We start from the raw sequence: 17,318 nt of genomic DNA, 5'->3' as shown, positions 1-17,318 counted from the left end.
AGAAGAATCTAGGCGCAAGAATAAGGAAGATAGATTAGAGAGCTCAAAACAAGCAGAGGCTTTGTTGATGACAAAAGGAAGATCAATGAAGCGTGGTTTCAGTGGGAGTCAAAGTAGACCAAAGTCACAAAGTAAGAAGCAGGTCAAATGCTACAATTGTGGTAAGAAAAGGCACTTCAAGAAAGATTGTTGGAATAAGAAGAGTATAGAGAAGGTTCCAGAAGGATCAAGTTCTCAAAGGATGTGTTGTGAGCACCTCTGATGATGGAGAAATCATGTATGGAGAAGCAACAATTGGTTCTAAAGGCAGCAAACAGCTCACTGATGTTTGGATTGTTGATTCAGAAGCAACATGGCACATGACTCCTCATCGTGATTGGTTTTATACATATGAACCTGTCTTGGAAGGATCGGTGTTTATGGGAAACGATCATACCTTAGAAATTATTGGAATGGGTACTGTCAAAATAAAAATATTTAATGGTTCTATTCGTTCACTTCAAGGGGTAAGACACGTGAAAGGCTTGAAGAAGAATTCGTTGTCGATTGGACAATTGGATGAACTTGGTTGTAAGACCCATATTGAAGGTAGGATCTTGAAAGTTGTTAAAGGAGCTCTTGTGGTAATAAAAGCAGAAAAGATTACAGCAAATCTATACATGCTTGTGGGAGATACTTTACAAGAGGCAGAGGCATTAGTTGCTTCATCAAGCCAAGAAGAAATGACAATGATATGGCATTGCAAACTAGGCCACATGTCAGAACGAGGCTTGAAGATTCTTGTAGAATGTAATCTCATTCCTGGGCTCAAATCGGTAAACTTACCGTTTTGTAAGTACTGCATTACAAGCAAACAACATAGATTGACGTTTGGTAGATCAACTGCTCGGAGCAAGCACATATTGGAGTTGATTCATTCTGATGTGTGGGAATCGCCGGAGATGTCCCTAGGAGGAGCAAAATATCTTGTATCATTTATTGATTATTACTCTAGGAGGCTATGGGTGTACCCGATCAAGAAGAAGTCAGACGTGTTTGCGATGTTCAAAGAGTTCAAAGCAAAGTTAGAACTTAAATCTGGAAAGAAGATCAAGTGTTTAACGACAGATAATGGAGGAGAATATGTCGATGGTGATTTTCTAACATTTTGCAAGCAAGCAGGTATTCAACGGCAATTCATAGTTGCATATACGCCTCAACAAAATAGTGTAGCAGAGCGAATAAATAGGACTCTCCTAGAAAGAACACGAGCTATGTTGCAAACTACAAATTTAGCCAAGTATTTTTGGGCAGAAGCTGTTAAAATCGCCTGTTATGTGATAAATCGATCACCATCAATTGCAATTGGGTTGAAGATACCAATGGAGATGTGGCAAGGTAAGCCACCTAATTATTCTTCTTTACATATATTTGGTTGTCCTGTGTATGTGATGTACAATTCCCAGGAAAGAACAAAGTTAAACCCAAGGTCTAGAAAATGTATATTCTTGGGTTATGCTGACGGAGTTAAGGGGTATCTCCTGTGGGATCTCACTGCTCGTAAGGTAGTTGTCAGTAGAGATGTGATATTTACAGAAGATGAATTGTAAAAAGAACAAGAAAATGACAGCACTGTTAAAGAGATAACCACTGTTCAAATAGATGAAAAATACAGAGAAGATGATCTTTCTGAAGTAGAACCACAGCACGAAGAACAAAAAGCAGAGGCCAATGACATAGAAGTTCGTCGATCCACTTGACAAAGAAGAACACAATCATGGCACTCAAATTATATTTTGACAAACCATGATGCATATTGTCTTTTGACAGAAGATGGAGAGCCAACAAATTTTATGGAGGCTATTCCCAATCCAGACGTTTCTATGTAGATGACAACAATACAAGAAGAAATTGAGGCATTACATAGAAACCATACTTGGAAACTTGTTGAACTTCCAGCAGGTCGGAAAGCCATTGGTAACAAATGGGTTTACAAGATCAAACGAGATAGTAATAATCAGGTGGAACGATATCGTGCAAGATTGGTTGTCAAGGGATATGCTCAGAAAGAAGGTGTTGACTTCAATGAAATATTTTCTCCAATGGTGAGACTAACTACTATTATAGTAGTTTTGGCTATGTGTGCTGTATTTGATTTACATCTAGAGCAATTAGATGTAAATACTGCTTTTCTTCACGGAGAACTTGAAGAAGAGATATATATGCTCCAACCAGAAGGTTTTGAAGAACAAGGAAAAGAAAACTTGATTTGCAGGTTAACTAAATCTCTGTACGGTCTAAAGCAGGCGCCAAGGTATTGGTACAAGAGATTTGATTCTTTCATTATTAGCCTTGGATGCAACAGACTTAGTTCAGATCATTGTACCTATTACAAGAGGTCTGGTGATAATAATTTCATCATTCTGCTATTGTATGTGGATGACATGTTGGTGGTAGGTCCCAACAAAGATCAAATCCAAGAATTGAAGGCACAGTTGGCTAGAGAATTTGATATGAAAGACTTGGGACCAGCAAACAAGATTTTAGGGATGCAAATTCACCGAGACAAAAAGGATAGGAAGATTTGGCTATCACAAAAGAATTATTTGAAAAAGATCTTGCAACACTTCAACATGCAAGAATGTAAGCCAATTTCAACCCCACTTCCTATGAATTTTAAATTATCCTCAAGCATGTGCCCTAGTAGTGAAGCAGATAGGATGGAAATGTCTCGAGTGCTGATGCATCAGCAGTGGGAAGTCTTATGTATGCCATGATCTGTACAAGGCTAGATATTGCTCAAGCAGTTGCGGTGGTAAGTCGATTTATGGCAGATCCGGGTAAAGAGCATTGGAATGTTGTTAAGAGGATCTTGAGGTACATCAAAGGGACCTCGAATGTTGCATTATGTTTTGGAGGATCAGAATTCATTGTCAATGGATATGTCGACTCAGACTTTGCAGGTGATCTTGATAAACGAAAATCTACTACAGGCTATGTGTTTACACTTGCAGGAGGAGCTATAAGCTGGCTATCTAAATTACAGATTGTTGTAGCTTTATCTACTACAAAAGCTGAATATATGGCAGCTACACAAGCATGCAAGGAAGCTATTTTGATCCAAAGGTTGATAGAAGAACTCGGGCACAAACAACAGAAGATTTCTGTGTATTGTGACACTCAGAGTACCTTGCACATTGCAAGGAATCCTGCCTTTCATTCAAGAACAAAACACATTGGAGTACAATATCACTTTGTTCGGGAAGTAGTAGAAGAAGGAAGTGTTGATATGCAGAAGATTCACACTAAAGACAACCTAGCAGATGCCATGACAAAACCAATCAACACAGAAAAGTTTGAATGGTGTAGATCCTCATACGACCTATGGAATATATGAGCAACATGAATTTTGAAAATTTATCAAAATTAGCTTTAAGTGGGAGATTGTGAAAATTAGTAAAGCTAATTTTAGAAAATAAATAAATAAATAAATAATAACTAAATAAAATAAAAGGTAATAAACAATCCTAGTTTATAACCTTAGGATTTTAATAGTTGAAAAAGAGAAGAATTATATACCTCTAATTGATGGATGGTTCATACTAAAGAGACTCACCTATAAATTGAGTTTTTCTTTAATTCATTTCAATCAAGTCATCCAGATAGAATAACATAATATTTCTTTGAGTAGTTTTCTCCTATATACGATAGAGAGAAGAGTGTTCTTCTTTTGTTAAGAGAGATTGTTATTGTAGTCTCCTTGTGATAGAGAGAAGTTGTAATTCTCAAAGAAAGTTATTCAATTGTTTCCATATTTTATACAAATTTCTAATTTTTCATCTCTATATTTTGTCGTGTCATTTGTCTGGTACCTAACAGTTATACTGTAAAATTGCATTCACAATAGTTCGATCTACTAAACAAGCAAATCAATCCAATAAACCTGAAATACAACTAGTAGAAACGCGACATTGCAAGATTTCAAATGAACATTAGTTTTTCTCATACCTTTGATAGTTTGTGTTGCTGTTTTCGTTCGTTTGTGGTTGTTTCTTGTCAAATCTTCTTGCGATTCTTCTGCAGTAGTGGTTTTCACAGAGAACGTGACAAAAGTTTGAGTGATTTTGAGAGAGATTCAAAGAGAATGAGCAATTTCATGCATTTTGAAGATAAAGTAACGTTTTTTCATAATGAAGCGCAAATGAAGACAGTAATTTCGTGTGTATAAGACGTATGGAAGTCACGTTTATTTAATGAGATTGGAAGCGCGTGAATTATTTTGAATTTGGACCAAGTTGATTACATAATTACATAGATGTGTAGTATCCTATTTTTTCTTCAAGTATATTGTTTGATAGGAATATGTTCCGCTTATTCTGTAGAATAGAATTATAGAAGGTATATGCTAAGTTTTCATAATAAATTACTCTTCTGTCTTATTTGGACTTCTTTCACGTTCGGTTGTCTACTATAACTCTGAAATTGTCATATTCATTAAACGACTAGTGTAATTAATAATTCTTGCTTGATTAACTTTACTATTAATCCGGGTGTGCATGAATCATGAAAGATACGCCACTCATGTTAGGATATTATAGAATGGGTAATGTTAGGTAGACAAAAAAAATAGTCAGAATTTGTTTTATTTAGCATTAATTAATTATCGCAACAATTAATGAATGTTAAATAAGGCAAGTTATGACTGTTTTTGGTTGATTTTCTTTGATTACCAAATATTTTTATTATGTTAAATATTCTTTAATGTTTTTAATTAGTTAACTTAGCAATGCAGAGCAGGGTTAAAATCTCAAGAAGGGAAAGAATATGATATATGTATATATAATGACATTTATATCATATCATGAAGCACTGCAAAATAATAAGAGCCCACTAAGGTGGCTAGAAGGGGCCATTATGCTACTTGATTAGATATATTACCTCATTATATATCCGTACGACCTAAAATCAAATTTCCCCTTGAGTGGCACTTTATGATGAAGACATATTAAGCAAAAGTGGAATCCATCGTATATGAGAGAGATTGACACAGATCTATTAGATTGAATATAAACGTTATTATAAATTATAATTACGCCCATGCTTCTACATTTGGTAACTAAGAATAATGCCTGATTCGATATTTAGCATATTTGTTAACAACGTTGTTAACATTGTTAATGTTTAAATTATTATTATTATTATTATTATTATTATTAGCGACATGTAGTAGAATATTTGTTATTTAAGAACTGAGTTTAGTAGTTTGTATTAAGAATAATATGAAATTATCATTTAATGTTAAGATTAAATTTAGTTGGTAACTAGCTAGTTTTTTTTATGGAAAAGTATAGGTAAACAATGAAAATATTAAATAATGTAAACAATATATATATCGGATGTTTATTTTACTAGTGTACGGATGGTTATTTTAATATTAAAATTTAGAGGATTAAATGAGAGTTGTAGTGTGTTTTTATTTAATTGGTAGTTGTTCATATTGTTCAACAAAATTATTGTCCTCCTAGGATTCTTCTTTTTTTTTATAGTAAGTTCACTATTATCTCTTCATTTATGTTTTTATTTAAAATATTCTATGTTTTCATTTGTTTTATTAATTTTGACCTTGTCTTATGTCATTATTAAGCAATTGAGAAAAATAAAACCAAGGAACTACTCGTCAACGTAACTCATAAGTCATGAAATTGGAAACTAAAATAAAAATAATGATGTACATCCACACTTTTTTATTAATCAAAGTTTAATTAATTAGTCTAATATAACAAAAATATTATAATTAATATTATTTTAAATTTTATTATTTAATTTAATTAAATTTAGTTCATAAAAAAATTTAGATGTATAGGATTATTCTCAAAATAACGAGGGGCAAATGCTTGCTTTCTGTCGTCCTGAGCGTCTTCAATAAATCTTGGTTTAGCCAACTCTTTTCGTTGTTATATTTTAATGGCTATTATTTTGTAATATATGATAGTACAGAAGCCTATATATTTATTTATTTTGTAATAAAAAGATCAATTCCGTTACGTTACAAACAGTATTTCTGTCAACTTCTATCAACTCTTATTTATAACTGTATTTAATAGAAGTGTCTTTGTAGATGTGTCTAATAAAAATATATTTTTTATGACTGTGTTTAATAGAAATGTCTTTATAAATATATTTTTTAAATGTATCTATTTATATATGTGTTTAAAATATAAGAATTAATTATTATTAATAATAAATTGACAGATAATATATTAGTATCCTATACTTTTTCTAAAAAGATCTAACATTAATTAAAATCGGATATGCTGATTGCTAATTGATGAACTTCACGTTCGCTACCGTGTAACTAACTACCTATCTACCAACTAACTAGGATAAGGGAACAAAATACATACCGTATTTCGCTTAAATTTTGTTGGTTTCATCAATACTAAAAACAAATATGAATCATGGAGAGAATTAGATATTATTCCCCAATTTCCACGAGATCTTTCCTAAGGGCGCATGATCTATAAACTATAATGAAAGTGAAGGTTATGGAATGTGGATGGTGGGGGCACGTTTCCTATACACCCTCCATGGCTCCAAAAACTTTTAGTCTTTCTAAATGGTATCTAGATTTTATTATAATCAATATAAAATAATATCTTCTTTGGAATAATTTTTTTCCTTGTATTATTAGAATTCAAATAATTCAAAATTGTTAGAAAAAAGGATAAAATGACATTTACCTAGTACTTATTTGTCGGATTGATAAGAGGTGATCGTTGTGATTTATTTTATTAGGAAAAAATATAGAAAAGGTGATATGTACTGGCAGCAGTGACGGAAGGGTACACATTTATGGTACTGCAGAAACAAGAATAAGTGGAATGTGTCTTGGCTATTCCTAACAAAGATAAATTAAAGGTTGATGATGAGTCCACAGTGAAATTAGGTCATGAGAAGAGAGTTTGGGGTCCCCCATTATTTGCAACATTATTCTGTGGGTCACTATGTTTTCCTACTTTACAAAGCTTGAAAATTCGTGACAACATAGTGGACTTTGTCACCCCCTCATTATCGTTATAAATCCTATTCTTACACGTTTCATGCCCTTCTTTTCAGGTTTTTTCTGTTCTATTATCAATGCTGATTGATCACCATTGAGTGAAACTAATGAGAAATGAATTCAATTCTATTTTTTGAGTTATTGGCGTGGTGCTTCTTAATGAGATAATGATTTGACTGACTCATGGGGGTGCATGCGTGCACACTCCTATTCTTATTCCAAAATAATTTGAGTCTATTGGTTAAGCTATTTGTTTACTTGTGTACATGCTCTTGTAAATTTCTAATCCGCAAGAATTATATTAAGCAACGTAGATGTAATAATTTTGTTTGTGATTGAAGGCATATTGAAGTGGATGGGAAGAGAAAGCGAAATTAGAAAAAGAAAAAAGCATTTAGATGGAGAGCAGCTACATGGCGTATGGTACAATGATTGAATGAAATAGAATAGTCACCAGATTCTACCAACTCTACCGATCTTATACTTGTACATACATATATGTATTGAAGGTATGTGAATTATAACTCTAACTAGCTAGCTATCTAGCTCACAAATATAAAGGGATGGCCGGCAGCTGCAGTGGCTTCTCCACCCTCACAATGACGGTGTTGTCTTCGTGCTCCTTGTGAGTCCGCGGCGGCTGGCAGGGGCAAGGCATCGCAATGAACTTGGGAAGCTGGTCCCCTGGCATCAACACCGGCAAGCTTTCTTCCCTGTTTTGCTTCTTCGGTTCCTGCTATCAAAAGAAACAAAATAAGGAGAGAGAGAGAGAGAGAGAGAGAGAGGGAATAATGGTAATGAATAGATATACTTACGTTGAGGTTGGATTTGGTAGGAGAGGAAGGGAATTGGGATTGACGGAAGGAGCGGAACTTATCCCAATGGTAGCAGCAGGAGAAGACGCCGCTGAGGGTGAATATGATGATCAGAAGGAGGGCAGTGCCTAGAGGGAAACCCAGCGACGGTCGAGATGCGTCCACTTGTGGTGGCGACAGATCTTGCCCTTCCATAATTCAACTTGCTCTTCAGACTTCAGTGTAGTGATCTATCATGCCATCTCAACCAATTTATATTAACCTCCCCCGCACCCTCAGCCTCACAGTACGGAACTTAAGTGGGCTCTACGAAGGAAAAGTCTAGTGGAAGCAACTTTGTTAAATTTTAGCCAGTATGTAACCAGCAAAGAAAAGTGAACCATTAGATGAAATTTCACATTAATCTTATACTATTAAAACCATCATTAATGGCTATTTGATGACTACAAATCACAAAAGTTGTTGTCCCCCTAACATTCTTCCTCTACGAAATTCTGAGTGTTTTACAAACTAGAGATATAAACAAAAATATTATATTTAAAAATATTGAATTAGTGTGTTTTATATTTATCTTAATAAAAAGAATAAAAGGACACTAATAAAAAAATATATTTTATTTTTTATTTTTTAATTATTTTTATTAATTTTTTATAATTATATTTTTAAATTAAAAAAATAAATTTTTATAATTTATTTTATTTTATCATCAAATAAAATATAAAAATATTAATTTTTACGTCTCTATTTTTTAAGTCTTATTTTTAATATATTATTTTATCATATTTTCAGAAACAAACAGTATAAATAATTTTTTAAATTTGGTCATTTGCGTTTAAAAAGGTATCTAAGATTTTAAAATTTTGGTAATCACATCTTTTTTGTCGAATTAATTGTCATGCCTTGAATGATCTCACATGTACTCTTTTACATTGGATTAGATATAAAAAAATGTATATTATTAATATTTTTTTTTGTGACTGTATAATTATTAATATGAATCAACGTAATTTCATCAGGTATTTAGCACTAAAACTAAAGTAACTTATTTTTTTTTAGTCCAATATAAAAAAAATATGTGAAGTTACCTTCAGTATGAGAAATAACTTGACACAAAAAGAATAAAAATTAATTTAGTGTCATTTTTTAAATTCCAATAATGCTTATAATATAATTAGGATGTCAACGATCTCTCAATACAAAGCTGAATCTCGAAAGCCATTATATCACTTGACTCATGTGATACCATTTCATTTTTCCACCATCAAAACATGTCTACTACTTCAAACTACAATTAATAATCTGATTCCCTAGCTCCAAACAAAAGTTTCCTCTCAAAATGTGAAGATAATACAAATGAGATAAAGGTTTCACAATTGTATTTCTGTCTAATCGCATTATATTTCAAATACTATGCTTAGGTATAAAGTATGATAAACATACATGATGAGCAATAAATTTGATCTTATTCTTGTATTGAGTCTCATCTTATTTGAATATATTTGTAATTCACTAATTTAATTATATTTAAAAATTAATAATAAAATATAGGGTTAATTGTTTTTCTTCTTTCATCACTTCATTAACAATTTTTATCAACAATTAATAATAATGTAAAATATTAACTGATAACATATATGACACCTAACATATCTAATTTGACCTTAACTAGATACATTTATGAAACTCTATCAATTTAGCATCTTTTTTTCAATTACGTAAATCCTAATCTCAATATGATTTAGCGACTAAATTGATAAATTTTTGTAAATATATTTATTCACGTCCAACTGAACATATTAGATGTCATGCATGCTGTCAATTAATATTTTATATCGTCAATCATTAATGAACATTGTTAATGGAAAATGAGTCATCTTTTAAGAATTAATTTAACTATTAACTCAATATTTTAATAAATATATATCCAAATAAATTCTTAAAGAATTTTGTGCTGAACATTTTCGTCCTCCACAAATTTTATTACATTGAAGTGTTTAAACTTTCAAAAAATAAGATATATAAATTTCTATTTTAGTGAGACTCTCGTTTTTATTTATACAAATAAATTTTTAAAAATATAATAAAATGACTTACATATTTTATTTTTGTATTCAAAATTTTTCTTCTTTTTTTAACCGTACTTAATTGAGTTATGTTAGATCTGATAAGGCTCTAATAGATAATAATATAACTTCAAGAAAAAATGAAATAATGATTCCAACGAATGAAACTCAAAAGTTTGAATTCAAAAAAGTTTTTTTGAGATCGAGTTGTAGTGTGGATTACTTGACACTATAAAATAAATGTTCAATACTATTAAATTTAGCGTCAGACATTAGTGATAAATTTGTCAACAAAATTTATATCAACAAAATTTATACTGTCAAATTTATTTCGCTGATAAATCTAACAGTGTTTAATGTTTTTTGTAGTGTAAAATTCCAAAAAATTAAGTTGGGTCGTCCAACGAACTTTTAGTAGAAAATAGAAATTTGCAAGTGTAGACTTGCGTGGAAATGGAAATTGTCACAAGACAAAGTGGGAAAAGAAAAGAAAATGAAGAGAAGGAAGAAATAGTGGAGTGGGAATTGTGGGATCATCAAATATATAAAACGGCTATTGGCACCCACGAAAGGCTACTTTTGTTCCATTTTGGGGGTGGGGCTGCCTTTTCCCTCCCTCCCTCCCTTCCCAACTGTATTTTCCAATCTCTTGGATTTGGATTATATTATTTATGTTCAAAATCAACGTAACGTAATAGATCTTATCTCTTTGCGTTTTTACTATATATATTCTGTTTGATTTTCTAAAAATATACAATATAATAAATCGAACTATATATATATAGTTATTTCAAATTCCAGACAATTTTCGTCTCTCTCTTAAAGCTAAATATAAATTAAATTTTGTCATGAAATATTGTTTCTAAAAAATTTAATCCAATGAAAAGAGACACATAAAATTTTTTTTTTAAATAATAATGATTGAATTCTAAATCTTTAGATTATAAAAATCTTAATAGTATGTCATAATTATATCACTTATTTTAAAAACTTAAGAAGACAACACATGAATAATTATATTTTTAATAAATTTTTTTAAATTTTCCTTCTTTGTCTTAAATTTTTAAACACAGGTGATTGAGATAATAGGAATATCAATTTCTTAACTAGAGATTATTCATCTCAAAAAAAAAAAAAAGGAAAAGAAGATAAAAAAATGTTGGGAGACTATTTCTTTAAAATAAAATAATGAAAATCAGATTGGGTTGAATTATGTATTTAATTGCTTAAGAATTTTACTATATCATAAAATTGTAATTGTGAAAGAATAAGAAAAGAAGAGAGGAAGAATATTATACTTTGTATTTCTTTGTATATATGTAATATTATACGAAGGAGTAGCCACGTGCATTATTAGAAGCACAAAAATTGAACAAAAATAATAATGAAATCACAAAAACACCTAATAGAAGAACAAGACACTAAGCTAGATTAATAATGAAGAATAATAACAAAAACAAGTGTTTTAATTAATTAAACTAAGCAGCATTAGCAAGAAAATTATTATTAGCAGAAGCAGCAGCACAGGAATATTCACGTTTGACAGCCTTCAAGAGTAGACTGTCATGTTCAAGTGCCATCTGAACCGACAACGATCCAAGCCCATTCGCCATGGCCAGAAGCATCTTCTTTGTTTCCTTCTTGAACTCATCCTCATCCACTCTCCCATTCATGTCGTGGTCAAATTGTACGAACAGCGACTCGTACACACGCGCCACCTCCTCGGGATCGTGCTTCACGTCCACGCCGAAGTGCGTCTCCATCACCCTCAGCCTCTGGAGCTCCTTCACCATCTCCGTGTAAGATAGGAGGCCGTCTTTGTCCGCATCCAGTTCAGCGAAGAGGTCGCTCACTGACGTGGAGAAGACCTCCTCGTCTTCCATGAAGCTGGTGATGGTGGTGCCGTCTATGATTTCTACGCTCATGGCTGGTGGTTGATATTCAAAAATCAAAATCAGCTTAATTAGGGTTTTTGTAATTGTAACAATAATTAGAACTTGGAAGAGAGACTAGTGGGTCTTTTTTGCTTTGTTTATTGATTGAATTGAATTGAAGTGAAGTGTAAACTATGAGGGTAAAACTAAATATATATATATATATATATATATATATATATATATATATATATATATATATATATATATATATATATATATATATATATATATATATATATATATAGCATTGTCCTATGAAAGATAAAAGCAAATAAAGATAAGATAAGAACAACTAAAGATAAGATAATAAAGACTAAAATTGTAATTGAATTTATGTATTCTGTTGGGCTGAATTTGTGGGCCACGAGACTTCTTTATTGTTGTCATGGGCTAAGGTGGAAGAGTAGTTTAATACGTTCCCGCAAGCTGATGGATGGTAGATGTCAATAATCAACAGCTTGGATAAGTTCCGATGAAATTGTTGAGGAAGACGCGTCTGACGGGATAACGCTGAGGAAGATGCGTGTGGCGAAGCTTGAGCTGCCGATAGCAAAAATATAAAAGAAGATGCTGTGCTTGAGAAGCGATCTTAAAAAAATGCGTGCGGCGGAGCTTGAGCTGCCGGTGGCAAAAATATAAAAGCAGATTCTGTGCTTGAGCAGCAATCTTCAAAAAATGCGTGCGGCAGAGCTTGAGCTGCCGACGGCAAAAAAAAAATATAAAAGGAGATGCTGCGCTTGAGCAGCGAAAAAGAAAAATGAAAAAATAAGCGCGTAGAGCGCAATAAGATTGATCTTTAGATGGCGCGTATGACGCAATAAGAGTGGTCTTCAGAGGGCGCATAGAGTGCAACAAAAGAGGGCGCGTAAAGCGCTATAAGAGAGGGCGCGTAGAGCGCGATAAGAGTGTAGATGGAACTGCTAAAACAGAATACAGATTAAACTGCTGAAATAGAATGCAGACATAACTGTCGGAAGAAGGCACAGATAAAACTACCGGAAGAAGGAAGAAGGTGCAGACAGGCCATAATGACTATTCCATGAATGATAGTTGTTTCTTGTTAGAACAGGGATAACCGAGACTGATGTTGGATTTTTACTTGGATGGGTGTAATAGAGATTGGTTGGATTCTAAGTTAAATTGGAAGATTGATTATTTATTGTGGGAGGAGGTTGAAAAAGAAGTAGAGTGATTTATCACCAGAAAGATAATAGCTTATGTATCCTTTTCAAAGAGGATACCAAGGCTCTGATACCATGATAAAATTGTGAAAGAATAAGAAAATAAGAGAAGAAGAATATTATATTTTGTATTTCTTTATATATATGTAACATTATACGAAGGAGTAGTCACGTGCACTATTAGAAGCACAAAAATTGAACAAGAATAATAATAAAATCACAAAAACACCTGATAGAAGAACAAGACACTAAGCTAGATTAATAATGAAGAATAATAACAAAAACAAGTGTTTTAATTAATTAAACTAAGCAGCATTAGCAAGAAGATTATTATTAGCAGAAGCAGCAGCACAAGAATATTCATGTTTGACCGCCTTCAAGAGTAGACTATCATGTTCAAGTGCCATCTGAACCGGCAACGATCCAAGCCCATTCGCTATGGCCAGAAGCATCTTCTTTGTTTCCTTCTTGAACTCATCCTCATCCACTCTCCCATTCATGTCGTGGTCAAACTGCACGAACAGCGACTCGTACACACGCGCCACCTCCTCGGGATCGCGCTTCACGTCCACGCCGAAGTGCGTCTCCATCACCCTCAGCCTCTGGAGCTCCTTCACCATCTCCATGTAAGATAGGAGGCCGTCTTTGTCCGCATCCAGTTCAGCGAAGAGATCGCTCACTGACGCGGAGAAGGCCTCCTCGTCTTCCACGAAGCTGGTGATGGTGGTGCCGTCTATGATTTCTACGCTCATGGCTGGTGGTTGATATTCAAAAATCAAAATCAGCTTAATTAGGGTTTTTGTAATTGTAACAATAATTAGAACTTGGAAGAGAGACTAGTGAGCCTTTTTTACTTTGTTTATTGATTGAATTGAAGTGAAGTGTAAACTATGAGGTAAAACTAAATATATATAGAGCATTGCCCTATGAAAGATAAAAGCAAATAAAGATAAGATAAGAACAACTAAAGATAAGATAAAGATAGGACAAGATAAGATAATAAAGACTAAAATTGTAATTGAATTTATGTATTCTATTAGGCTGAATTTGTGAGCCACAAGACTTCTTTATTGTTGTCATGGACTAAGGTGAAAGAGTAATTTAATACTATATATATCACTATTTCCCCTTGCTGAAGTCTCAAAGTCAATGACACGTTTATTTGCGATCTCGATTCTTAACAAACAGTATTATACTATGTCACAGAGTAATAATGAATTGAATCGTGCTTCGGTTGGCTACCTTATTGTCTGGACTAATAAATTTGAAAAAGACCTGTACTATTTATTTAAATTAAATCTCACAGGTAACCATTATGTTATATAAATTGTATATGTTGTATTGTTGTCTGATATTTAAGCGCATCTATCAGTCAAAATTTCAACATAACTAGTTAATTACTAAGATGCTAACTTGTTTTATTTTAGGAGGACGCCTAATTTAGATATTTTATGCCCCTAAGACATTTTTGAGTTCTTAGGTTTTGATCAATTCACTTACTGCTAAAAATTTATTTTGAACTCCATCTATCTCGGGGCCGATTTTAAGAACCATGGTAGGAATTCATAGTTCAAAATTAATCACCTCCTGTTCAGAAAAGAAAAAGGAAATATAATTAAAGAAGTCTGCAATTGGAGAAGAATGTAACACGGACACAAAAAAATTGGTAGGACAATCTAGTGTAATATATCATTTGATGTTTGTTGGTGAAAGTTGGTGCTGTTGACATTTGACCATAAAGGAGCCGGTCACATCCATATGGAGGTTGCCGTGTGTAAACCAAAAACTTGCTTCAATTTGAAGCCTTTTTTTAGTTTTTTCTGCTACAATTAATTATATTTGAAAAGTTCCTTCTTTTTATCAAAAATGATATTTATATATTAAAATTAGTCACTAATATATTATGTATAAATATATGTATAATTTAATTTATTTTTAATGTATATTTATATTTTAATATATATTTTATATTAATAATTTATTTTAATAGTTAATTTTAATATACATATATAGCATATGATGTATTTTTGCATTGCGTATACAAACTATCCTTATGATAACAAATAATGATGCTAATGCCAATGAGTTATAATTTAAATGACATAATTTTTTATATTTATTTAAAGGTTACAAGTTAGAGTTTTCTTATTTTTAGTTAAAAAAAAAACAAATAATGATGCTAATAAAAACTTTACCACTAATAAACAGCAGCTAGCTCACATGACCAAATTGTTACTATATGCATATGGTATGTGCATTTTTTTGCAACATTAAAATTAATATTTGGTTATTGAAGGCTTTTATTTAAATTATTATTATCAGTAAAGAGCACTGCAATTTGAAATAAAATATCTATTCCCGTTCCCATGGCTGTGGTCTGTGGAATACGCCACATCAAGAACCCTGTAAACTTATCTTCTCCTAATTTTTTTAGGATTTAACTAACTTGTTAATTGTATATATATGGGTGCCTTTAATTTAATTAGTACTACTGTAATTGTCAGCCATTAGCTTGCCTCCCCGAGTAAGATAGTGACAATAATGAAACTATATAGATGAATTCCACATTATTATTTGTTAAAAAAATATATCACTCCCAAGCAACTTCATTCCAGCGTTACTAGGAAATGTGGACTTGGAGAAAGTTCTTGTGTTTTACTTACCTGGTATCAGTGATTCTTTGAACAATTGTATGTTGACATGTGTCCCTTTTTTCTTTCCTGTTTTGGACCCGGTTTTCGAGTTCCCCTGGAATCAGCAACAACCCGAATATCCGAGTCCATGCCATAACTGCCGTCCAAATCGGTCCATTAAACATGACCATCTAATTGATATTCAAATTTAAATACTTTTTTTTATCTTAACTAATAAGATAAAATAAGATAATCATCGCAAACTATATAAAAAGAGTCAAGAACTCTCTCAGATACGAGACACATATCCATAACTCTCACCTATCTCTTGAATATATTTTGAATTGAGTGTCGGGGTATCTTTACAATTACTATTCCTATTGTTCCAAGAATCCAACCCGTCACCATCAAAACCTATCAGTGACCCCTCTCACAATCCGTACGAATAACATCTTGTACATTCCTCCTACTTAATTTTCTTTTACACAACAACCAGTCGCTAATTTATTATTAATTACTCTACGGAGATTTCAGTAAACCTAAATAAATGACAAGCAATCAAGAATGAAGTTCTTGAGTCCATCATTTAATTATCTCGGTGGTCTATCCTTCATTTATGTAGTAGGAGACAGTAGTTGACTTGAAAGAAGAAAACATGGATATGAAACTGTGTGTGTTCTCATTGAGGCTAGCCGAGGATGTTGACCGTGAACTAACTGTGTCCACAGAATGCACGCACGCTGCATGCATTAGGCAATAAAGTTAGGAAGAATTGAACAATGCCGTATGGAATCAGAACTTTGGATATTCATGTATCGCGCTTTTAACTAGCTATTTATATTCACTACATACTTAGCATGCATGTTGATTGATGACTCCAACCAAAGAAATAATTAGACTTCCTTGCATCTTATTTTATTTCTATTGCTTTCGTAACAAATAGTATTTAGGTATGAATGCGTGCACGTGTTAGAACAAATTAAAAGTTTAAAACCAGCTCAAAGAGGATCGGATGATAATGATTGATGAAGGGGCTGTGGTGGGCAAGTTTGGCATTTGGCAATATGTATACATAAATACATACGCTCATACGCATTATTAGTTTGGTAGCTCACCTTCATAAATCTTCAATTCATGCCCCTTTTGAATTTTGCTGCACCCTTTCTTCCTTTTTTTTTTTTTTTGTATGTATTACGCTGCATCTTTAGTTAGGTGAATTTTTCGAATATGGCTCCTATGAAAATAGTCAAAGGAGAGTTCTAAATATATAATTAGGACAATTAAATTTTTTTATAATTTTTTGAATTTTTCGGAAGCAAATTCACTTTTTTTACTTTTTGTTATTTTAAAGAATTCAGGGGCAAATTCAGAATCCCCTGGGACGAAATTATGTTGTTCTCTTTGTTTTCCTTTTTGCCATATGAGGGTGACGGACTGTTGATTTAATTTTTTTTCTTCTGGTTTTGCTCAGAGGAACGTGGGCTTATTATGGACTCAACAATTGGGCTTTTCCAAGGAAAGGAAGGCCTTAAGGTGTAATCCATAATTTAGGCCCAAGTCTTAGGCCATTTAATTCATATAAATCCGTGAAGGATGATGTTACCAATTTTGTCCAAAAAGGACAATGATACAATTTAACTAGATATCTTT

General features: G+C 32.4%; 3 protein-coding genes across 4 annotated transcripts; all 3 read right to left on the bottom strand.

Annotated features, from left to right (window-relative positions):
* Positions 1-7,413: 7,413 nt before the first annotated feature.
* LOC107631393 (uncharacterized protein At5g65660) lies at positions 7,414-8,078 on the bottom strand. Of its 2 annotated transcripts, none has more exons than XM_016334822.3 (2): positions 7,855-8,078; positions 7,414-7,775 (listed from the first exon to the last, which is right to left on the bottom strand). In XM_016334822.3, exons 1-2 carry the CDS (start codon positions 8,047-8,049, stop codon positions 7,587-7,589), a joined length of 384 nt encoding a protein of 127 aa, XP_016190308.1. In that variant the 5' UTR covers positions 8,050-8,078; the 3' UTR covers positions 7,414-7,586. The 2 variants fall into 2 exon arrangements, with proteins under 2 accessions (XP_016190308.1, XP_016190310.1); XM_016334824.3 differs by having other exon boundaries at positions 7,414-7,772; positions 7,855-8,076.
* A 3,317-nt stretch (positions 8,079-11,395) lies between these two features.
* Positions 11,396-11,842, bottom strand: LOC107631394 (uncharacterized). The gene has a single exon (XM_016334825.3). It carries the CDS (start codon positions 11,840-11,842, stop codon positions 11,396-11,398), a length of 447 nt encoding a protein of 148 aa, XP_016190311.1.
* A 1,498-nt stretch (positions 11,843-13,340) lies between these two features.
* LOC107631395 (uncharacterized) lies at positions 13,341-13,787 on the bottom strand. The gene has a single exon (XM_016334826.3). The coding sequence runs from the start codon at positions 13,785-13,787 to the stop codon at positions 13,341-13,343; it is 447 nt and encodes a 148-aa protein (XP_016190312.1).
* Between the last annotated feature and the right edge of the window lie 3,531 nt (positions 13,788-17,318).

Source organism: Arachis ipaensis, chromosome B3 (assembly GCF_059453495.1).
Source record: "Arachis ipaensis isolate K30076 ecotype BB chromosome B3, ASM5945349v1, whole genome shotgun sequence".
In the NCBI taxonomy this organism is placed as follows: domain Eukaryota; kingdom Viridiplantae; phylum Streptophyta; class Magnoliopsida; order Fabales; family Fabaceae; genus Arachis; species Arachis ipaensis.
Note: the sequence above shows the minus strand (reverse complement) of the source record. Positions and strands in the feature narration are given on the sequence as shown.